This window comes from Scyliorhinus torazame, chromosome 8 (genome assembly GCF_047496885.1).
Source record: "Scyliorhinus torazame isolate Kashiwa2021f chromosome 8, sScyTor2.1, whole genome shotgun sequence".
Lineage (NCBI taxonomy): Eukaryota > Metazoa > Chordata > Chondrichthyes > Carcharhiniformes > Scyliorhinidae > Scyliorhinus > Scyliorhinus torazame.
This window is the reverse complement of record NC_092714.1, coordinates 258,613,713-258,638,499: the sequence shown is the minus strand read 5'-3', so window position 1 is coordinate 258,638,499 and position 24,787 is coordinate 258,613,713. Positions and strand designations below refer to the sequence as shown.

Here is a 24,787-nt window from a genome sequence, read left to right as displayed (position 1 = left end):
AATCCCTGTTCCTACCTAAATTCTCACCTAATCCAGAGTGAATGCTTCTTCATCAATAAGGTACTTGGTGCCCTCACGCCTTAGTAATAGAGTATTTCAAGGAAAAAGGCAGTTACAAGGAACATTCCTGTAATACTTTGCTGCAATGTATCTATGATATTTGCGACACATCTCAATACCAAAATTAACTTGTTCGTAAGTTGGATAGTATATTACATCTTTAAAGACATTTAAATGGAATATGAAGTTTTTGCTGTACATATTCCAGAATAGGCCACATACTGGGGAAAACTTGGCCAAATGGAGACTAGATTACATATAGCTTTGGATGCATGGGTAGGGCAGGGAAAGTCACTGGACGTGAAAAGCTCTTCAGAGGTCAGCATGCCAAAGTGACTTCCTGCATTAATGGAAAATTATCTAATTTGAAGGTAAACGTTTTGCCAACCCAGATATGGTGTGGTGCAAACTTAATCACAAAGAGTATGGAGCATTGTATTTCCATTATCCTTATTGATCGGAATGTACCAGACAACCTAGAACCAATTTGAGATGAATAAAAAGAAACGCTGGAAATACACAGCAGGTCAAGCACAATGTGTAAAGACAGAAATAGTTAATCCTTCGGGCCGAAGACCTGTCAGAACTAGAAGTTAGAGATGTCAACAGTTTTGAAGCAGATATGGAGGCACAGGAAAGAGTGGGGCGAGGGGAGGAGAGAAAAGAACAAAAGAGATAAGGTGGAAAGTAGGAATGATTAATGACAAAAAGGATGATGGTGGAAGGCAAAAGACGGTGGAAATGAGACAAATAAAGAAACAAAGGATAGTTCTGGAGGGGAGTTACTGAAAACAATGTTGAGTCCAGACTACCTAATCAAATGATGAACTTCATTGGAACCGTGTAGGGGGCAGAAGATAGAGGTCACAGGAGTGGGAGAGTTAAAATAACAAGTGATTGAAGCTCAGGGTTGTGCTTAGAAATTAAATGGAGTGGTTCAGCAAAATGCCCATCTGCATTTGGTCTTCCCAATGTAATCATAGAATATACAGTGCAGAAGGAGGCCATTTGGCCCATCAGGTCTGCACCGGCCCTTGGAAAGAGCACCCCATTTAAGCCCACACTGCCAACCTATCCCCGTAACCCAGTTATCCCACCCAACCTTTTATTTTTGGACACTAAGGGGCAATTTAGCATGGCCAATCCACCTAACTTGCACATCTTTGGACTGTGGGAGGAAACCGGAGCACCCGGAGGAAACCCACGCAGACACAGGGAGAACGTGCAGACTCCACACAGGCTGTGACCCAAGCCGGGAATCAAACCTGGGACCCTGGAGCTGTGAAGCAACTGTGCTAACCACTGTTCTACCGTGCTGCTAGTGTAGAGACCACACTGTGCACAGAAAGTACAGTATATTAAATTGAAACTACTACAAGTCACTTTCGCCTGGAAGTAATATTTGGGACCTTGGACATTTGGAAGGGAGATGAAAAGGTAGGTGCTGCATCTTCAGCACTTGCAAAGGAAGGATAGTGGGTTTTGGGGTGATGGAAGAGTGAACCAGGGTGTTGTGCAGGGAAGGATCCATCTGGATTCCTGAGAGGGGGGGTGGGGAGCAGGGGAAGAGGTATGTGATGATGGCATCAAGCTAGAGGGGTCAGAGATGGCAGAGGTGACTTGTAAATATGGAGGCTGATAAGGTGCAAGGTGAGAGCATTGTGTTTCTAGAACAAAGGTGAAGATATCAGGGCAAAAGTGAGAGAGGTTGAACAGTTAGGGTGAAATCCTTGATTAGAAGGTGGCTATTCAGCCAATCAAGTGCATGCCAGCTCCCTGTGGAACAAGTTAATACCTCTCGTGGTCTCCTACCAGCCTCTGCAAGTTTATTTCCTTCAATTTCCTTTTGAAATCATTGTTTAGTCATTATCACACACAATAAAAGCGCTTCCTCATATTTCCCCTGATCTCTTCCCCAAAGTCTTAAATCTGTGTCCCCTAGTCATAGAATCTCAGTGCGAAACGAGGCCATTCGGCCCATTGAGCCTGCACCGACACTCCGAAAGAGCACCCTACCTAGATCCTATCCCCATAACCCTGTAACCCTACCTAACCTTTGGATACGATGGGGCAATTTAGCATGGCCAATCCATCTAACCTGCACATCTTTGGATTGTGGAAGGAAACTGGAGCACCCGGAGGAAACCCACGTGGGCACAGGGAGAACGTGCAAACTCCACACACACAGTCACCCAAGGTTGGAATTGACCCCAGGTGTCTGGTACTGTAAGGAGGCAATGCTAACCACTGTGCTCTCCTTGTATAATCAGCAGGTGGGAAGTTACCCTATCTAAGCCGGTCATAATCATCTACACCTCTGACAAAATCTTCCCTAATCGCCTTTGCTCAAAGAACAACCCCAGTCTAACCTTGTAACTAAATGAACCTCCAGCGGAATCATTCTGATAAATTGCCTCTGCACCCTCTCAAGAATCTTCACATCTTTCCTGAAATATGGTGACCAGAGTGGAGTGCAGTATTCAAGCTGGGACTAATCAGAGCTTTGTATATGCTCGGAAAAACTTCCCTACTTTTGCACTTGTTAAATTTATGAAGCCCAAGGTCCCATATACTTTGCTAACCACCTTCTCAATATGTCCTCCCACCTTCAGAGATCAATGCACGTGCATCTCCAGGTGGCTCTGTTCCCTTTTAGAACTGTGCCATTGAGCTTATATCGCCTATTCATTTCTGCCAAATATTGTCTGTATTCAATTCCGTCTGCCACTTATCTACCCACTCTGCTAGTCTATGTCCAGCAGAAGGGAATTTGCATCATCCTCACCGTTTGCCACTCCAAGTTTGGTAACATTGACAAATTTTGAAATAACACTCCCATATTTCAAGAGCCTTGAGAAACACTGCTCTCTGCCACTCTCTAGCCTGAGAAACAACCATTTGCCATGATGCTCTACCTTCTGTCCTCAAGTCTATTCCATAAGCCTCAATTTTGTTAGCCAGCCCTTCCTTATCAAAGTTTTTCCTAAAATTCATATAGGTACCATCTGCTGTATTCCCTTCATCAAAATATTCACTTAATCAAGCATGGTCTGCTATTTAGAAATCCACGCTGGCTCTCCTCGATTCTCAAACCCTACACTGCCTGTTGATTTTTTGTAATAAATTCCAAAACTTTACCCGCCACTAATGTTAGACTAATTGGCCTGTACTTGCTAATACTATCCTTGCACCCTCTCTTGAATAAGGAGGCAACATTTGGCACTCTCCAGTCCTCTGGCACCGTACCCACCCATATCTAGGGAAGCGTGGAAAATTAAGGCAAGGCCATCTTTTAACTCCACCTCCGCTTCCTTTAGGAACCTGGGATGCAGACCATCAGGACCTGGTGATTTATCTAGCCCAAGCATAGGTTATGAAAAATTAAGTCCGTGGAAGGTGACAAGGTCAGAAACTCCTGTTTCACACTACCCGACCAGGTTAGTGTAAACCCTCCCAATGGAACTAGCAAATCACCCCTCAAGGACATTGGTCCTGCCTCTATTTAGGTGCAACACGTCCAGCTTGTACAGATCCCATCCACCTGGTGGTTACCCATTCTCACTGTCTCAATAGATGTGCTATGCATGAAACTATCATGCTCACAGATGCACCTGCATGATCACAGAGGTCACTCAAACTCCAAATCAGGAAACTCAAGTTGCTGCAGCTTATGGCATGTCCTGCACATGTGGTTGTCTAGGATATCCTGAAGTGTCCTGACGTTCCCACATGGAACAGGATGTGCACCCCACATGTCTGAGCTACCTTGTCACTTCTCTATTTATTAGACAAAGATTCACCAGCTGCTCATCAATCAAGTGCTTTTTTTTTGCTGAATTAACAATTTTAGAGGGAGGTTAACTGAAATGTCTTTACTTAACTCTTATTTCCTAAACACATTAAACATTAATTTGATGAAAATTACAGAACCTTTTATTGTCACTATCCCATGCGGATTAATTTGAATGTTTTCCTGTAGATTTGATTAATTATTTGAATTATCAAATTGACCTTATTTTATGCTAATTCATTGATTTAGTCTTAAAAGTTGATTTAAATAAAAATGATATAAAAATTCCAGTCTTACCACTGTATTTACCCCACAGGACTGCTGTCCTGTGATATCACTTCATGATCTATCCCACTCGCCACTATTCTTCTGTGCTGCTGCTTTGAGCTAGAATGCACTACACTCAAACAGTCTCCAACAAAGTGCACAACACAGTTTATATATAACTATTTGAACTTATTCGGGAGCAAGTGAGATACCTACCACTCATTACCAAAGCATTTTTTTCTATTAGTATGAGGTGCGTGCTGAACAGTGGAAAAGCTATTCCATAACACTGGTCAATAATGTAAACCGAACATTTCAGAATCCAAAGGCTTTGATTAGCTTTATCAACAGAATCTTACAATCATTTGGAGGTGTATAGCAGAAGGTGTTATAACAGAAGTTTATATGAAAAGGATGTATTGTACATTTAATGATTTAGACTTGACAATTATATTTTTAGCCCATTTATTACACACTCGACCCACTTCTTAAGATTTCGGACAGAAAGACTAGTTCCACTTCTCAGAAGCGGAAGACGCGCGCCGTGTGAACCCATCAGGAAGGACAGCCTTCAGTCCAATACTTGTGTAATGCAGCCTGGAGGCCAGGTACAGCTGAGCCTCCATGGGAATAAAGTTGGGAGCCACCATAAGAAACGTCACATTAGAATACAGCTGGGAAGAGAAACCCGCCTGGAGTTGACTAACACTCCATCAGAATCCTCGTCCTTAGTCATCCATTACCCGGGGGTGGGGGGGGAAGAGGAGAGAAACAGGAGCACACATAAACATGAACACTGAGCCACAAGCATCTGAAATCCCAGGCAAGTACAGCTCCAGTGCAATATCATGACTCGCCTTGCCCGGAAATGAAAGAATTAAGAATCAACTTCTAAAAAAAAACTTTTAAGATTTCTAAAACTTTGTTTTCAATTGACAGCACTTTGAACTTAAATTCTTGTCCTCCTGGTGCTTCAAGCACCAAAAAACAAATACATTTAAGTGATTGAATCCTGCAATCCATAGCTGCGCCACAATAAGGGACACTGATGTCCTGAGCAACAGTACCTTCCCTACAAAATAAAACAGGAGTGTGCTGGGATTTTAATGTTAATACATGGCATTAATTGGTCCCTTATTTAAGAACAACATGGGCTTCTTTGCCATCCGGGGATTTCAAATTAAGTCCCTCGACGAGATGATACTCTCTCCGAATGTAGGCATAGAAGTAATCAGAAACCAATAGGATCTGCGGAGGAATATCAGACGTTACAAACTATCACGCCACACACACCAATGTTAAATAAGGGTCACACAATTATCTTATAGAACTAAAATAGTTGAAGGAGCATACTCATAAGTGCTAGCTAAGTGCTCCTTCCATGGGGGTTATGCAAGTGATTCAGAACACGTCTTACTAACCAGGGCCTGTGACTATTTACCCATCGACCATTAAAATAAATGAGATGTCCCGGGGTGCTGCTCAGACCAGGCTATGGGAATACATCGAGGTCAGCAACATATCGTTTGGTGCACAATATGTGCAGTATGTGAGAAGATTTAATTGCGGTGCCTTCCTCAGATCAATTTGAGATATAGTTCTCCTTGGTGTGCGGCCCATATTCACCCCTCAACCAAGATTCACCAAAACAGATTATCTGGCCAGCATCATATTGTTGCCGTCAGTGAGAACCTTGCTACACATCAACTAGCTGCAACGTTTGCAATTTAGGAAAAGTACATAATTGGCTACAAAGCTCTTTCGTTGTGCTCAGAGGCTGTGAAAGGTGCTATAGAAATACTAGTTTCTTTAAACTTTGCGGCATGAAAGATCTGCAGCTTCACTAAAATCGAATAACCTTAACCCTAGCCCTAGGTCACTATCCGTGAGGAGTTTGCACATTCTCCCCGTGTCTGCGTGGGTTTCACCCCCACAACCCAAAGATGTGCAGGTTAGGTAGAATGGCCATGCTAAAATTGCCCCTTAATTGGAAAAAAATAATAATTGGGTACTCTAAATTTATATATATATATATATTTTTTTAATCGAATAATACATTCCTCATAATATGGTCCAATAATGCACCTAATCATCTGACATGGCCACCCAAACCATAGGAGCTCCATTAATATCCTAAAATGTACCATTTTAGGTCCACTTGCAGGCCTCAGGCTTTTCCTCTAGAAAGATTACTTAGCCACTGTTAAGCAGACTAAAATTATGACTATGTCTGTAAGGAGATACACAAGTACATACCATTGGTAACTCTTTTTGTTTTGAAAGGGGCAATATATTCTACTGAAACACTCCAAAGTCAAGGTCGAGTAAGCTAGATGTACACTTAATAACTCTGCACAGTCACCTTTTGCCCCATTTTATGCATTAGAATTGCTGAATAGAGGCAAAGCGGATCAGCATCTGTGTTTTTAACTTCCCCTGCTTTATGAAGTTCCATCTGGTGGCAAACCCAATGGGGAATGGTACCTACAATCTAGTGATCCCATTCACACAGACAGGGCTTTCTCTTTAACATTAATCCACATAGGTACAGACATTCTGACGGTCTAAATTTTACACTAACCTGCCCCACATTGAAAGCCAAGGTAATAGCATAGTAGAAGTTGGAATTTGCACTTCCTGCGTAAATCCAAAGGTGCCAGAGAACAGGGAACAGCACTGACGAAGATATCAGCATGCACGTGACCACAAAGATATTCCGAAGGACTGAAAAACACAAACAATTCAATTTGATCACTTTTACCTGGCACACTATGGGTATGCTCCAAGCCGATGCAAGGGACGGGTGGGATGACTTATTTAGCTATTGCCAACCTCGGAAAACCATATTCTCATTCCAACTTTTCCTGTAGGAAGCAAACAACAATATGCTGGAACTTCATTGGGCCTCAGCCAAGTTCAAGAAATTGGCATTGACCTACTCTGTAGCACCAAGGGAGCAGTACGCCACATTTATTGATTTGCAAAACTCCCCGTTTCTCCCTGGCAGCTTTTAGTAGATAATGTTTTTAGTGTTTCCTCACAAGCAGCCTTGTAGCTGAACAGGAGCACTTTAAGAGAACGATAGGGTAACGTCACCTCCGTTTACATGGGCAAACGGGCAGTCTAACATCGCAGCCGGTTGTGTTAACATGCTGTAAACAAAGCTCGGCGTATCGGTTGAACCTCCAAGGCCTGCAGACTCAACCTTGAATCCACCGCATTAAAAACTGGCGATGAGGAAGGCGAACAGCAGTTGCAGCCACTGAAGGAACTGAAAAATCCAAAGTAAACAACCTAGGAGAGAGGTCTGTTTCGCTCAAAATGAACTCAGTAGTCGTGAGTAGCAAGTACCCTGCAACAACACATTTAGAGCAGGGGGTGTTGCAAAACACAAAGGAAAGCAGACTGAGCTCAGGTTGTGCCTTGTTTTGGGGAGAAAGGAAGCAAGTTAGTGCACACGCAGGTCCTTTTATGTGGAGAAAGATGGTGGGAGATTTTGGCGCTGTGGGACCGCTTGATAAGAATACAGAGTGATGGAGCTCATATACAATTCGACTGTTTTGTCAAGCTAACAAGATAGCAGCAGATACAAAAGACCCCAAATTCCTGAGCATAATAATGAGGGGGGAAAACATTTAACCTCTTTAGGAGTCTGGTACATCCGGAAAAGCCACACACAAAAACATGTGAAGTAATAGTGAACATTTTGCAGGGCCATTATTCAACAAACCTTTCATCATCACAGGAAGGTTTAGGTTTTATAAGCACAACCAAGAGGAAGGTGAATCAATTACACAGTTTGTACCAACCCTGAAAAGATTGGCCGAACACTCAATTTGGAGATGTGTTAAACGATACCATCAGAGAAAAAATTGGTCTGTGGTTTAAGAAGTGAAGCTATTCAAAAGCAGTTAACTGAAGGCACATCAACTAAAAGAAAGCTTTGGAAGTTGCTGTATCTAATGTAATTAATAGCCAAAGAAGCTCAACAGTTGAGTTCAAGCAAGGAATTCACAAGATGCCAGCTAAAACTCAAACATAAACACAGACTCGCTCTTACCATCGGTGTGCAAAAAACCAAGCACTCAGTGGCAGATTATTGGTGCAAACGCATCATGTGCAGAAATTGTGGCAGAAAGGCACATTACACATGCTTGTTGGAAAAAGAAACATGCTTCAGGCAAAGATTGCAGGAAGCAAGAGCTGAATAAAACAAATGGCAAACTGAATCAAAGAAAAAGTGTCCACATGGTTAAAAAAAGGACCCGAGAAGGAACACGATTCACACACCGGAGACGAACTACTGCTGGTGCAACAAACCAATATTGGGTCACTCTATTAGTGGACGGTCAGCCGGTGAAGATGGAGGTGGACACTAGGACAGCCGTCTCGCTGGTGCCAGAGACTGTTTATTAAGAAAAGCTCTGACATATTGCTCTGCAATCCTTGAAGATAAGTGTTTAAAAACCTACACTGGAGAAGTGGTCCTGATAAGGGGCCATATTGGTGTAACAGTGCAATTAGATGGACAGACAGCAGATTTGTCCTTGCACATAGTCAAAGGAAATTATCTGGAACTAGTGGAAAGAACTTGGCTGGAAAAGATCAGATTAAATTGGCTGAGGCAAACCTCGTACCGATTACCAATGAGGCCTACCCAAAATCTTGAAGAAACATGCCATTGTCTTCAATGTTGAGATGTGAAGCATGAAGGATAAAGCAGCAAAGCTGAAGATCAAGGCTTAAAGGCTAGCTGAGTGCTGTATGCAATCAGATCGAAGGTAGAGGTAGAATTAGAAGGGCTGGTCAGAACAGGAGTCCTTGAACTGTTAACATGAGAAATTGGGCTATGCTAATCGTACCTTAAGAGCACTATAGCGCGATGAAAAGAGACGGATCTTTACACATTTGTAGAGATTTTAAAGTCTCTATTAATCCTATACTATTTGCAGAGCAGCACCCTCTACACCTGATTGATGACCTATTTGCTGGGTTGGGCAGGGACAACACTTCAGTAAAACTGACCTCAGTCAAGAATATCTTCAAATAAATGTGATTAAGGATTCACATCAATTATTGATGATTGTGACACAAAGGGTTACTTTGATGCAAGAGATTGCCATTTGGCATCACTTCGGTGCCAGCATTGTTCCAACGAGCTATGGAATAAATCTAAAGCGGATTAGACGGGAGTCCAACCTGGATGACATTTTGGTCACTGGGAAGAATGAGGAAGAACATCTCCGCAACCTAAATGCCACACTCCAGAGATGAGAAGAATATAGATTAAGAGTTCAAAAAGACAAATGTGAATTTTCCCAACCTTCAGCTGAATATCTGGGTTATGTCATTGACGTCAAGGGACTGCATATGTTGCCTTCGAAAGTCAAAGCCATTACTGAGGCACCCGCACCTCAAAATATCAACAAACCTTGATCTTTCTTGTTTTTTTAAAACGCATTTTATTCAAACTTGTATCAAAGTAGGTTACAGCAAATAAACACCCCGGGAAACATTCTTCCCAACAATCAACTATACAGTTTGTACAGATTGTTCTCCCTTTTTCACCCCCCCTCCTCCCCCCTGTGACGAACAGCTCCTCAAATACAGGCACAAACATCCCCCACCTTTTCTCAAACTCCCCCGCTGAGCCCCTTAAATCATACTTTATCTTCTCTAACCGCAGGAAGTCATACAGGTCACCCAACCATGCTGCTACCCCCGGTGGCGATGCCGACCGCCACTCCAGCAAAATTTGCCGTGCAATCAGAGACATCGGCCTTCCTCCTCTCCATGAGCTCTGGCTTCTCTGAAACCCCAAATATCAGCATCAAAGGGTCCGGGTCCACACCCTCCTCCACTATCCTGGCTAAGACCGCGAACACTCCCGCCCAGAATCTTCCCAATTTTTCACAACCCCAAAACATGTGCGCATGATTCGCTGGCCCCCGCCCACACCTCTCACACTCATCTGCTACCCCCTGAAAGAACCCACTCATTCTCGCCCGAGTCATATGCACCCTGTGCACCACCTTAAACTGTATCAGGCTCATCCTTGCACAAGAGGAGGTCCCGTTTACCCTTCGCAGTGCCTCACTCCATACTCCCCAATTGATCTCCATTCCCAACTCTGCTTCCCATTTCTCCTTGATCTGCGCCACCCGCTCGCCTCCCTGCTCCCCCAGCCACTTATATATATCCCCAATTCTTCCCTCCCCTTCCACATCCGGAAGCCAACTTTGATCTTTCTCAGGCTTACTAAATTACTACAAAAGGTTTGCTCCTAATTTGGTGACTAATCTCAAACCCTTGCACAATCTACTGTGTCAAAATATGAAATTGACATGGGTGAATCAATGTCGGAGCAATTGAGCAAACTAAAGAAAGACTACTCAAGTCAGAAGTCCTGACACGTTTTGATCCAAATTTACCCCAGCAACTGGTAAGTGATGCATCACCTTATGGGGTTGGGGTGGTGGTTTTCCACATAATCCCCACAGGTGAAGAGAAGCTGATAGCCTTTGTGTCGAGGATCCTGAATAAAGTCAAAAGCAAAATGCGCAGATAGGGAAAGAAAGCCCTAGGAATCATTTTTGGAATAAAACAGTTCTACCAATTCCTGTATGGGAGGAAATTTGCTTTATTGACGGACAGACCATCATCACTAACAATGATTTTTGGACTTCATGCCAAGATTCCATCACTCGCAGAATGCAGAGATGGGCATTGCTCTTGTCAGCACACACATGCACAATCAACTATCGTCAGTCAAACCTTCATGGGAATGCACATGGACTCTCCCGACTATCCTCACCAAATTCGTGTGGAAGCATTTTCTAGTTTCAACAAGTAGGTAAGAGTCTTGGGGCCACGGGACAGGTGAAGAAGCATATCAGAAGTGACCTCGTACCGTGAGGTGTTATGGACATGGTGTTTCAGGCAAGAGACATGAGCAAACCCCGAGCTAAAGCCATATCCAACTCGAAGACATGAGTTATCCGTACAGACAGGTTGTCTCCTCTGGGGAATGAGAGTATTCCACCATTATTAAGAAAACATTCATTAAACCAACTACACAAAGGCCACTGTGGTATCATAAGGACGAAGGAGATAGCCAGGGGAGCTATGCTTGGTGGCCAGGATTAGATGCCAAAATTGAGAAGATGAGAACGTGTTCACCTTGTGCAAAAGCGTGGAATTTTCTGCCTTTATCCCTGTTGCACCCATTGAAATGGCCAGAAGATGCCTGGCAACGGGTTCATGTTGATTACGCCGGACTGTTGGAAGGACCCATGTTTCTCATTCTAGTTGATGCTCACTCGAAATGGCCCGAAGTTGCCATCATGAAGTCAATGTCATCGGAGAAAACAATTGAGAGATTTGGTGAAATCTTCAGCAGGTTCAGTTACCCTGAACAACTGGTGAGCGATAATGGGCCGCAGTTCATATCTCAGGAATTCATAAATTACTTGGAGAACGGAATTGAACACATCCGGTCCGATCCTCATCAAGCTGCCACAAACGGGCTGGCAGAACGTTTTGTACAGACGGTGAAACATTCGTTAAAGGTGTCCCAAATCCAAGGGGAGATGAGGGTTCCAATGGCTACGTTCAGGAAGAAATTTGACTCCGGATCGGTGAGGAGTTAACTGATCTAACCAGAGTTCAGGCACTGCTGGCAAGAGTAATAGTTAATGCCCAGGCCTGATTGCATCGAGAAGACAGTGCTGGGCCAACTGAGTGACTTGCAAGATAGTCAGAGGGCAGTTAAAAGTTACCCATGTTGACATGAGAATAGAGTCGAGACCCGCTAAAGACAGCAGCCTTTCCTTTTTTAAAGGACATTAACAAACCAGTTGAGTCTAAATATCAATGGTACGTTGTCATATTTAATGGTCACTGCAATTCTCCTTTGCTGTGCAAGGTCGCTTTAATTATTAATCCAGCAACATAACCTCTACATTGCCGTAGCCCCATTTATCGGACAGTTGTTTGGAGTGTCCAAAGCTGAGGGATAGGAATTATGCATTGCCATGAGTAACCTCTGCAGAAAGGTGTAAATGTGTGGATGGCAGGTAATGAGAGGCTCAGGACCCAGTGTGGTGCTTTCCACGGTTGAAGTCTGTCAATTCACTATTAACTCTTGTGCAGAAAGAAATAATGATCTCACGGCTGAGGGGCCAGCAAAGATGGCAACAAAGATGTCTCTCTGAAACCAAAGAGAAAATGCTGGAAAATCTCAGCAGGTCTGGGAGCATCTGTAGGGAGAGAAAAAAGCTAACTTTTCGAGTGCAGGTGACCCTTTGTCAAAGCTAAAAGACAGAGAAAGTGGGAAATATTTATACTGTAGAGTGAGAGAATGAAAGATGAGTCATAGCCACAGAAACCAAGGGAACAGGGTGCTAATAGTCACAGAAACCATAGGAAAGAAAGAGTGCTAATGGCAGTCCCCAGACAGAATAAAAGGTGTGAAAGGCCAAATGGCAGAGAAACTAACGTCAGAGGGTAAACTGTGACAGATGTAGATGTGGGGGGAGGGGAAGAATGTCTCTCTGAATGCCGCTTCAGCAGAAGGACAGCACTGGAGAAAAATATAAAATCGTATTGTTAATTCCAGATACACGCCATGAATGTCATACTTACATCTGTAAAGGTGATTCCACATGGGCAGGAAGGCCATGTACAGTGCTACATCTCCAACGGTAGGGTAAGACTTAAAAATTGCAATGATTGCAAGCTGAACGAACATGAAAAACATGGGATGATCTCTGCAAAAGGAAGAAAGAGTAGCAAACAAGTGATTAAGAAGTAAAACTGCAGATAGGCCAACAAATAGTTGAGCTTACGACTTGTAAACTGCAGAGTCAGCACTAAACACAAACTGCTCCATAGCCAACAGCATGCTTCACAAATCTGGCAGCTAATGATCTATCATTAATATTCAGTGCTGTATACCAAATAACAATTTACAACAAGGGTTTTTAGGAGCCCGATCTCGGCTTTTCATATTAAGTGGTCCTTTCATCAACAGAATAAATAAAGGGGGGAAAACAGAGGTTTAAGATTAGATCAGCAGAACCATCTATTCCACGTACAATGCTAGAAACCAGAACTATAAAAAATATACTGCATCTCACTAAGAGGACGTCCTGATGAACACCATTTCAATACTTTCACCACAATGGTTACCAGTATTATCATACCCCAAATTATGCATAACATAATCGTGCACATGGGAATAAAAACAGAAAATGTTGGACATACTCAGGCCAGGCGACATCTGCCCAAAGCTGCGGGGGTATTTCAAAAGGTCTCATTTCATTTCAATTGCCTGCAGTTGCAGCATTGTGCCTTTGTGAACTGGATGCAAGTCATTTGTTATTTAAAAATATATATATATATATATTGCAACGCATTTTTAGGGTCTTCCTGTGCCGGCCGTCACAACTCAGTTCAGCTCAGCCAGAGGGCAATCCATTAGTCCCCGAATCTTTACTAATGCGGTTCTGTATTAATGCACTCATGCAAAAGGCGATCTGTTCTCCTGTGCTCTCACAGGATTCATTGCCACCAGGAGTTGTGCGAGGGGGAAAACAGGAGTGCCTCAGTGTCCCTTGTTGTCCTCACTTCCTGACTCCTGGACAAGTGCTCCCACTGGGCAGTGAGTTTCACTTAACAATATCAGAACTTCAAAGAAGAGTGCACCACCATATACTTGGCCAATCACAAGTACACACGGATACATTTTTTAAAAAAATTTCCAAACCGCACTTTATACTGTTGAGAGCAACAACATTTAAAATGAGCAGTTTAAGTATCCTCTACACACAATAATAATAATCTTTATTATTGTCACAAATAGGCATACATTAACACTGCAATGAAGTTATTGTGAAAAGCCCCTAGACGCCACACTCCGACGCCTGTTTGGGTACGCCGAGGGAGAATTCAGAATGTCCAATTCACCTAACAAGCACGTCTTTCGGGACTTATAGAATCATAGAATTTGCAGTGCAGAAGGAGGCTATTCAGCCCATCGGGTCTGCACCGGCCCTTGGAAAGAGCACCCCTCTTAGGCCCACACCTCCACCCTATCCCCATAACCCCACCTAACCTTTTATGGACACTAAGGACAAGTTATCATGACCAATCCACCTAACCTGCACATCTTTGGACTGTGGGAGGAAACCGGAGCACCCGGAGGAAACCCACGCAGACACGGGGAGGACGTGCAGACTCCGCACAGACAGTGACCCAAGTCGGGAATCGAACACGGGTCCCTGGCGCTGTGAAGCAACAGTGCTAACCACTTGTGCTACCGTGCTGCCCATGATAAGCACAAGACTTACACCCCTGAGCCTGGTCTGGTCAGTCATTCATTCAGCAGGGTGTATTATGGAATAGTAGGTCACAGAGACCAGGAAGGTCTAGTTTCACAGTTCTCACCTCTCTGAATTATAAGGCTGTTGGCTCATATCCCACTTGGGACAGCCAAAAATAGGTCTCTATGCTGGCACTCAAGTGCGGTACTAAGGGGGTGCTGCACTGTCAAGTATGCCGCCTTTTAGATGAGATGTGAAACAGAGGCCCCTTTTGCTCTCTCAGGTGGATGTAAAAGATCCCATGAGCCTTATTTTTGATGAAGGCAGGGGAGTTATCCCTGGTGTCCTGGCCAATATCTTCCCCTCAATCAGCATTAATCAGCCTCAGACTGAAGGGACGATCCTTTAAAACTGAGATGAGGAGGAATTTCTTCTGCCAGGGGGTGGTGAATCTGTGGAACTCATTGCCGCAGAAGGCTGTGGAGGCCAAATCACTGAATATCTTTTAAGATTGAGATAGACAGGCTCTTGATAATAAGAGGATCAGGGTTATGGGGAGAAGGCAGGAGAATGGGGCTGAGAAATAAATCAGCCATGATTGAATGGCGGAGCAGACTCGATGGGCCGAATGGCCTAACTTTGCTCCTATGTCTTATCATGAACAAAATTGACTGGTCGTTATCACATTGCTATTTGTAGCAGCTTAATGCACGCAAATCGGCTGCTGTAAGTCTTACAACAGCAACCATACTTCAAAAGCAACTAATTGACTCAAAGGTTGTTTGTTCATAGTTCATAGAATTTACAGTCCAAACGGAGGCCATTCGGCCCATCAAATCTGTACCAGCCCTTGGAAAGAGCACCCCACTTAAGCCCACAATTCTACCCTATTCCCGCAACACAGGAACCCCATCTAACCTTTTTGGACTCTAAGGGCAATTTAGCATGGCCAATCCACCTAACCCGCAGATCTTTGAACTGTGGGAGGAAACCAGAGGACCGGATGCAAACCCACGCAGACACGGGGAGAACGTGCAGACTCCGCACAGACAGTGACCCAAGCCGGGAATCGAACCTGGGACCCTTGAGCTCTGAAGCAACAGTGCTAACCACTGTGCTACCATGCCGCCCTGTGTTTGTCAAAAGTGCTACATAAACGCGTGTCTTGCTTTCTTTCGAGGTTCGAGAGTGGCAAACAACTGACCCCCGTGCAGTGGCACACTGGTTGTCTACATCTGACAGCCATATAGAAACCAAATAGAAAGTGTGCGAGGGGTTACTGGGAAAGGAGTCTATCCACTCAGCTGTATTTCCCCCCAAAGCTGAGTGGATAGACAACAACGGTCTCAGGCTAACGTGCATAATGGCAGCTTGGGTGAGGTACCAGAGGGCTGTTAACATAAACGGAACAATACCCCCAGCAACAATGGAGGGTGGAAGCTACTGAGAGAAAAAATATTAAGAGGCATAAAAATATGGCAATGAAAAAGCTGATTTAAAAGAAAGTTTCACCTTAATTTCACTGACAATGGAAGTGTGTAGAAGAACACGTTGATTTGAAACACGCACACAAAAAACAAGCGAAAATGCTCAAACATCTCAGCAAAGAAGTACCAGAAAAGACCAATGTTTGGTGTAAGATCTGGAACAGAAAGACTAAAAGAAAACAAGAAGATTTAGCCCAAAACAATGGGTTTGAAATCTTTCACAAAATCCAAACCGCGCAGGACACACATCGGAGCCTTTCATCGCGATTTGCATGCGGTTACGTTCTTCAGTATCAGTTTATATATGACATTGCTTAGCTAAGTCAACAATGAGGTTTTAAAAATAAGTTTAGAGTACCCAATGCATTTTTTCCAATTAAGGGGCAATTAGCGTGGCCAATCCACCTAGCCTGCACATCTTTGGGTCGTGGGGGCGAAATCCACGCAAACACGGGGAGAACGTGCAAACTCCACACGGACAGTGACCCAGAGCCGAGATCGAACCTGGGACCTCGGTGCTGTGAGGCAGCGGGGCTAACCCACTGCACCACCGTGCTGCCCGGAACAATGAGCTATTTAACTGAGTTTAAGCTCGCAATCTAAAACTAATTTCAGTGCAGTACTAAGAGCATATTGGATTGTTAGAGGTACTGTCTTTAGCTGAGTTAAGGGTCTGCTGGCTATTCAAGTATAATATGAAAGAAAGATCCTATAGCTCCACTCGAGGAGGAGCAGTGAGTTGTGTAGGCCATTTCAGAGAACACTGAAGAGTCAACCGCATTACTGTGGCTCTGAAGTCACATCGAGGCCAGACCAGGTAAAGAGGGTAGGTTTCTTTCCTGAGGACATTAGTGAAACACATGGGTTTTTACTGCAGCCCAGCAGTGTCCTGGTCACCGTTACTGATGTGGGATTTTTAATACCAGATTTATTTAATTGATTGAACTTAAACTTCCCAGTTGCCATGATGGGATTTGAACGCGAGCCCAGGACTCGGGATTACTAGTCTAGGAACATAATCACTGTGCCAATGGTTCCTAAAATGAGGTTTGTAAAATGATTATATTTTGGGACCGTGCCTTTAATTTAGAGCAAAACGAAGAGGGCCATAGACTAGTTCTGAAATCTGCCTGACAACAGGCCTAAAGTGGCATGGCTCTTCAGATAGAAAGTTGTGTGTGTGTGTGTGTGGGGGGGGGGGGGGGGGGGGGAAGAGACACATACACATTTCTTTTTTGGGGAAGGTGGTGTAAAAATAATTTTTTTTTTTTTTGCACAGCTCATAATCCAAAACAAAAATGCCATTCTGTTCCATTTCCCTGCTGTCTGTATTCTTCACCTGTCACAGCATCGCACACCTCTCTTTAATAAAGCCCTAAACATTGGCGGCAAGTCATTATTTTAAAACGTACAGATGACTTTTTAAAAAAAAGATGTTTAGGAATAATCTTTTTCAATAACAACTCACATGAAGCCATAGGTAGAGGGAATGAAACTCCACGAATTCAGCAAGAAAAACGACAAGCATATGGTGACCATCAGGCAACCCAAAAACATGACTGCATACTTCAGCAAAAGTACCAAGAAGGTCGTGCTATGTAGGTTCACCAATATATAGTGTTTCTGTGACAAATTAAAATAAAAACATGAACATATATACTTTGATGAATTTCAAATCACCCTTTTTCACATAGTGACGATTGGAAGATGTTAGGAAAATTGGATTATAAATGAGGTGGACAATTTAAGGGTTAAATGCGTCAGAATGGGTTTGTTCAAAAATAATTGTTTGCAAAGCCTGGGTGGGTTTAGTAGCCAGCAAGTGAAATTGACACAGGAATGTGTTTATCAGTCTGGGCTAATGCATAGTGGTTTCCCTGGGGAAGTCCCTGGGGAATTAATGTGCTTTTGCACCCAGCAGAGGTAGTGTTTTCCAGCTTCGGGAGATGAGGTCATTTCTGGGTGGAGCTCAAAAAGGCAGTGAGTTTGGAGAAGCTGTGAGAGAGAGAATTTGTGTTTTGATCTGCCTGACTCAGACTACAATTCTATCCAAGTAGGAGTGTTTAAAAACAAGAGTAATAATATTTTAAAGCAGAGCAGTCTCGTCTGAAGTTTAGGAAGAGGCTGAAGCAACTCAGTTGAAGTAGCTATTCGAAGAAATTCAGCCAGAGTCTGAAGTGGTTCGAACCAGAGCCCGAATCTGTTCTGTAGCGCAAGCATTTATGCCCTGCTAATATTAAGATACAAGGAGAGCTGCATGTTTCTTTTCTTGTTGTTCAATGAGAAATTGTGTAGTTGTGCTAAATGGTAATTGCTAGCTGTTCTTTTCAGGTGCGAAGTTAAAAAGTTTAATAATGTATTTATAATAGTTTGTTTTAAAAATACCAAAGTCCTATATTTTTCAAGCAATCAATCCTGGGATGAATCATTCTTTCCGCACAATCTTAAAATAAACTAAAATATTGGGGTTTCGGTCCAGTGTCCTTGCCGCTGTTCGGGTTTGGTCTGGGATGATAATAGTTTGCTGCCAGACCTGCTGAATATTCCCAGTACTTTCTGTTCCTATTTCAGATTTTGAGCAACAATAGTTTGCTTTTCAACTTATTCAGGAGTTGGTTGGAACGGAGAAGAAAGCTCCTTTGTGTACAGCTATGGCTCTGTTAGCACGCTGCACTGTCAAAGATGTCGTCTTTCAGATGAGGTGTTGGCCCGAGGCACATCTGCCTGCTAGCTGGATGCAAAAGATCCAAAGGCCTATTTTGAAGAACAGCAGGGGAGTTATCTCAGATGCCATGGCCAGTATTTATCTCTCAATCAACATAATAAAAAACAGATTATCTGGCCACCATCGGATTGATGTTTGTGGGGGCTTGCTGAGTGCAATTTGGCTGCCGCATATGCTACACCACTTCAAGAAGCACTTAATTGGCTGCAAGACACTACAAGACATCCAGCGGTTGCGAAAAGCGTCATACAATTACAAGTCTTTCTATCTTTTCTTTTTTTACATCAACAACGCCCCAGAGTCCTCATATTAGAGGGCTAATTTATGCTCTGGACATAAATTCCAGCCCACAGAACTCGTCACCTTGCCTGAAATGCCAAAGGACAGCTTCTTAGGTCCAGATTCTGGTAGATTCCCAATTGATCATTCTTGTTGAAGTCAGCACATCTCAGCTTGTTGTTAAGACCATGGGAATGGGTGATGGTGGTGGGCGATGGGTTAAATGTTAGCTCAGCCGAGACTGCTGCAGGCCTCAGTCAACGCCCAGACATGCACATTTTGCAGCAGCAGTCATTTCAGCTGCACTCTGAAAATCTGGCTGTTCCACCCTCGCCCCAGAAACCGGGGCCAATTATATCATCAGACTGAAATTAGCTAACTTAGATCGAACCCTAAATTTTCCTGGTAGATTTAACATCACAGCACCTAGTGCTCTTACATGGAGTGTTTAAAAAATTAGATTTCTGAAAAATACTGCACTAAACATAGCACGCTAATATTTCAAACTTACAATGCATAGCTTCAACATTTATTATCTGAAGCACATTACTATCCCGGTGATTGCTACGACAGGTTCAATCTTAACCAAACTCCTTTCATTGCTCAATGTACGACAGCCATTGGAACAGTTCATTTGAAAATCAGGGGCCATTCATTTTCCAAAATCTATAGGGTATACATCCATAGTCAAATGCCCCTTTCCCAAATCACAGGCTCAGGACGTGATACAGCCTCATAGACGCTGAACGCTTTCTTGCAAGTGAAGATTTTTCAGGGTAGGGGGTGAGCTCAGACAGGCTGTTTTGACCGATGTGTGGACAATGTGGGTCTGATGCCACCCTTGGCTAACTCAGCACAGTTCAGACAATAATCTTGCCACTGTCCTGATCCCCACGGTGCAGACTCACACTGCCACGTACTGTGCCATCCGGGGGAGGGAACACTATCCTTTAGTAAAGGATTTGTCAGCATTTAGTTCCTTTCTTCAATAACAAAGCTGCAATTAAAAATAATTACCTGTGCAAGGTATAGTAACGCTGGGGCAAACAGTGCAACAGGATACAAGGATTGGTATGTAGCCAAAGCCAAAAATACTGCACTAATAAAGGCACTTCCTGAAAATAGACAAACAGAAAATATGTCAATTCAAATCATGGAACATTATATATGCTTGACAATCTTTGGAAAGCTGCCTTAAGGGACAAAGTATAACATGCAAAGAAAAATATAAGCCAGTGTTTTGCATCTAATCTTCCAAAGGACACCAAACAAAAGATTGTACCGGAGACAACATCTACACAAGTTGTTACAAAGAGCAGCATTTACGGTTTCAGATTTCTACTCATCTTATCATTGATAGTGTTTCAGGAACGGAACATTTTATATCAAAGTACGGTACATTATCTTCAAATATTTTCTCACGCCAGTTTTTCCACCCTTACTCTTAAAAGTACTTACTTCATCCTAAGATGCAGGTCCCATGGGTACTGACTGTCCTCAGGAGCTCACCCAATTGACCTTTCTTCCCTTGCATGTGCTGGCAAACTATTTGACTGTGGGGATCATCAGAGTTCAGCCCACTCCCACTTGATCTGGTGTCCACAAACAGACACATTCAGCAGACGTACTCAAATAAGAACCCTGCTGATCTGCCCATCCCAAACACAGGTGCATGAAGATCAATTGCGGTAGAGTCGTGACAACTCAGGGTGGACGAGGAATTGGAATTGGAACTCTGCACTATATACTTCGGTGCTACGTTAGTTAGCACCGTTATCCACGTTATCCACCTTCCCCTATTTCATGAGTAAGCTGAAACCAATATTTCTCTGCAGCAAGTTACAATAGAATCCAATGAGACCTCTTCCTTTAACTCTGCAACTTCCTCTCAACGGTTAGAACAAGATACTCTAATATTCAACAGTATTGCTGTTATTCCACTTCCTTGAGGTGTTCAGTGATATTTGTGATTTGTGTCTCGAGCGTCCTAATTTCCAAGTAAATTGTGCGGACGCAAAGAATAATAAACTAGGCTCATTCAAGTCTAGCTCATTCTACAGTCTAATGCGCTGGATCAATCGCCAAAAACATAATGATGCCTGACACACGGAATGGACCTAACATGCCACTTGTTTTGCAACGAAGAAATAAGCAAGACTCACCTTTCACAGTGGCCAAGACAAAAATTGCAATAATTGCATTGTGGATGGCACAAGTCGATTTTGCCACGCAGGTAAGTACGGTGAACGGATTCAGGAGATAGCTGGAACAGAACAGAAAGCTCCCTTTATGCATCTCATTTTGTAACGATTGCAAGAGACAGAGCTCATCACATCTATCAGTGAAGTGCACAGAGCAAAGATGGCAGACATGTTGCATATGGCTTGTACACACATGAATCAAAGATGTTACAACTGTGATCTCTGCACCCTTGAGTAAGCTGTGGCCATCAGTTGTTTGTTCTTTGGTTGATATATAGCATCTCTAAAAATCAGTCCAGGCTACCTTATCTTGAATACAAAGTTGTATCTAATATTTTCTTGATTATGTGGCACGCATTAAAATTCAATAATTCTTTTTGCACATTCTCCACGTTGTCTGTGTGGGTCTCACCCTCCGCAAAACCAAAGATGCGCAAGGTGGGTGGATTGGCCACACTAAATTGCCCTTTAATTGGGGAATAAAATACATTTTTTAAAAATTCAATAATTTATAAACTTTAATTTTGTGGGCTTATTCCAGTCAATTGGGAAATCGCTCAAACTAATTGTATTAATTCAGATAAAGTCATGGCAAAAGCAATATATATATGTGTATATACCACAGGTGTCGAGATCTCTCTTTTGAACCATATTTTATTAAATGCTGAAGATCTGATGCTACTAAGGTCTATATAAAGCAGCAGAAAGCAAACTGCTGAGACAGGAGTGGGCCATTCAAACCCTTGAAACCTTTCCCACCATTCAGTTAGATCCTGGCTGATCTGTATTTTAATGCCATTTACTTGACTTGGTACCTTAACCTTGAATTGGTCCCTTAGCCTCATGTAATCACCAATCCCAGTTTTAATTTTTCGGAGGAAAGTATTCTTGACTTCTACTCCCCTTTATTTGAATAAATGCTTCCTGACAGCACCGCTGATGATGCTAGATTTAATTTTCAGGTTATTGACTATTTTGGGCTTGCCCCTTCCCCCTCCCCGCAGAAAAAATAGTTGCACTCTCTTTTATGACAGCTTAATGTGAACGAGCAGAGGCGAGAATGTTATCAGGGTGCCTCCTTGGTGAGAGGGATGTCGGATACATGTAGTGGGGTTAGTGCGAAAAATATAGTCACCAATCAAAAGTGCGCAATGACGAGCAAGAAGGGGGATTTAAATTTGTAAAACATCAACTAGAGATTCAAAGTGAGTGTTTAGCGAACAGAAGGATTGAAAACTGCCATTGACTGCTGGGTCATCAGCAAGTACAAAACCTGACATAGCTGACCCAAATGGGGCTGGATAATACAACTTCCTGTGCATCTCGGTCTCAAGGCTTCCCCCTCTCATGTAGATATACATGAATGTGCTCTCAATTTCCCTCTCACAAAATGTAACCTTTCTCTCACAGATTTATCATTTCAGACCACAAAACAACTGTACAAAATGCAAAATGTTTTGATCATTTTTCTTACAATGTTAAAGATACTGCACACTCGGGGTGGGGTGGGAGGGGGGTAGAGAGGAGTCAAACAATTTTCCCCATCACTTCATTTCGGAGATCCTCTCCTCGTGTCCACTCCATACCTCCAACACTCCCTCTCCGCAGCTCTTGAGTTGGCAATAACGCTTCAGGAATAACAGGTCACAAGCATTTTGATTTGCATGTATATGTACACAAAAATGGGAAAATGACAGACCACGTTGTATTTTTACCTCACATGGTTTAAACTTTGCAAGTAGCTTGCCCGTGAGAATGTAGTAACACACACAGGGTGTGTTGAAATGCATTCCACTGCAATAGTCCACGTGGCTAGTCAAGCTACAGCCATCATTGGCAAGCCAAGCCCTTTTCTAACAAGAGTTAATTATGAGCTGTCAAAGTATTATGAAAAAAGTTTAAAATGCTCAAGTTTGATGAGGGTTTAGGCGATGGGCATGGACTGAAGTAATTAGAAAGTTAAGAGTTTTAAAAATATGCCCAAACAATACAGTTAATTTACAATGGGGGGAGGGGAGGGGGAAGAGAGAGAGAAGAGGGAGCTGATGGGAGGGCGCAAGGGAGTGAGAGGAGGGCGCTTCGAGTCTGGAATGCACAGCTGCTTTGTCAGCTTTGACAAAGAGTCATCCAGACTCGGAACATTAGCTCCCTTCTCTCTCTCCACAATTCTGTGATTGCCAGTATTTTCTGTTTTTGTTTCAGATTCCAGCATCCACAGTAATTGGCTTTTATCGTTCTGTGCCGGAATGTTTCTCGGGTGCCAATGCCAGACAGGTGAAAACATGAGTGTTTCCCAAACTTTGTCACGCTGTACAAACACGCTGTGCTGCATGGCCACACTTGAGCCATACCCGAGCACAGATATTACAGTACTGATAATGGCAATGTGCTTTCTTACTTACAACAGTGCTACCTTAAGAGGAATATGATACATTTCTTTCGGAGTCCTGACCAGTGTGATGATGTCGGGAGCGTATTTCTGGAATTCAAAAGCAATCCGCTGTTTTCTAAACTGAGAAATAAAAATTACGTTGAAAAAAATGCAACGTCAAGTTTAGAATTCAACTCTGCACATTTTTTTTCCAATTGTCTTTAAATTCTACTCGCTCCTGAGCAGTGGGCCCACTGCTCTTATGAAATGTGCAGCCGTTAAATATCAAGACATTCTGCTCTGTAACAGTAACACATCTAACACAAAGAATGAAAGGGTTTTCACATCTCTTCCAACTCAATTTCACCACCTTTTGCCTGGAAGCATCATGCTGGAGCAGAGTTCCACAGCGCTCTGGGAACTTGCCAAAGTGGTTATCCTACATATGAGTGAACCACAGTCATATGCACTGCCAAGCTATTTGACCAGAGACGGCATCACAGCTGAGGGCAATCAAATTCTCACTCAATGTACAAATCCATTCACTTCCCAGAAGAATGGTATCAGATCGTGGTTGGAAACCGATAGATTTCTTCTCCCCAATCCACTTGTACATCGCACCAGCTCCAGATTAAATCAGCAACGGTTTAGGACTTTATCAGTCCAAAGACGTGCAGGTTAGGTGGATTGGCCATGCTAAATTGCCCTTAGTGTCCAAAAAGGTTAGGAGGGGTTATTGGGTTACGGGGATAGGGTGGAAGTGAGGGCTTAAGTGGGTCGGTGCAGACTCAATGGGCCGAATGGCCTCCTTCTGCACTGTATGTTCTATGTATAACTTGTCATGCTGCATATTGCATTCATGCAGCAAGCCACTGGGAATTCAACATTTTTACAGTTGAGTACGATGCTGTTTTTCCAATTAAGGGGCAATTTAGCGTGGCCAATGTACCTACCCAGCACATCTTTGGGTTGTGGGGGTGAGACCCACGCAGACACAGGGAGAATGTACAAACTCCACACGGACAGTGACCTGGGATCGAACCCAGGTCCTCAGTGCCGTGAGGCTGCAGTGCTAACCACTGCACCGCCGTGCCGCCCCTTACATTTCTTCTCAACAGATATGCAAACCGCCTTTCTAATCCCTCTGGAAAAAAAAAATCTGATTACACGCAAGTACTATCAATTCACAAAATTAACTTGTGCATCCAAGTGCTCGTTCTCTCCCCTGACTGTGGGACAATCCCCTGCTGTGACACATCACTAAGTTTGCCCATAAAAGCTCCTG

General features: G+C 43.2%; 1 protein-coding gene across 2 annotated transcripts in view; it reads right to left on the bottom strand.

The window, feature by feature from the left end:
• Positions 1 to 4,430: 4,430 nt before the first annotated feature.
• pigu (phosphatidylinositol glycan anchor biosynthesis, class U) overlaps positions 4,431 to 24,787 on the bottom strand; it is a 35,117-nt gene continuing 14,760 nt past the window's right edge. Inside the window, exons 5-12 of one of the 2 annotated variants that reach the window (XM_072515183.1) lie at positions 23,534 to 23,643; positions 21,093 to 21,193; positions 19,948 to 20,045; positions 17,395 to 17,549; positions 15,952 to 16,095; positions 12,761 to 12,885; positions 6,699 to 6,841; positions 4,431 to 5,365 (exon numbers count right to left, since the gene is read on the bottom strand). In XM_072515183.1, coding sequence (XP_072371284.1) covers positions 5,252 to 5,365; positions 6,699 to 6,841; positions 12,761 to 12,885; positions 15,952 to 16,095; positions 17,395 to 17,549; positions 19,948 to 20,045; positions 21,093 to 21,193; positions 23,534 to 23,643 — 990 coding nt within the window. In that variant the 3' untranslated portion in view covers positions 4,431 to 5,251. The remainder of the gene's footprint in view (positions 5,366 to 6,698; positions 6,842 to 12,760; positions 12,886 to 15,951; positions 16,096 to 17,394; positions 17,550 to 19,947; positions 20,046 to 21,092; positions 21,194 to 23,533; positions 23,644 to 24,787) is intronic. The other variant, XM_072515184.1, reaches the window with a different exon arrangement.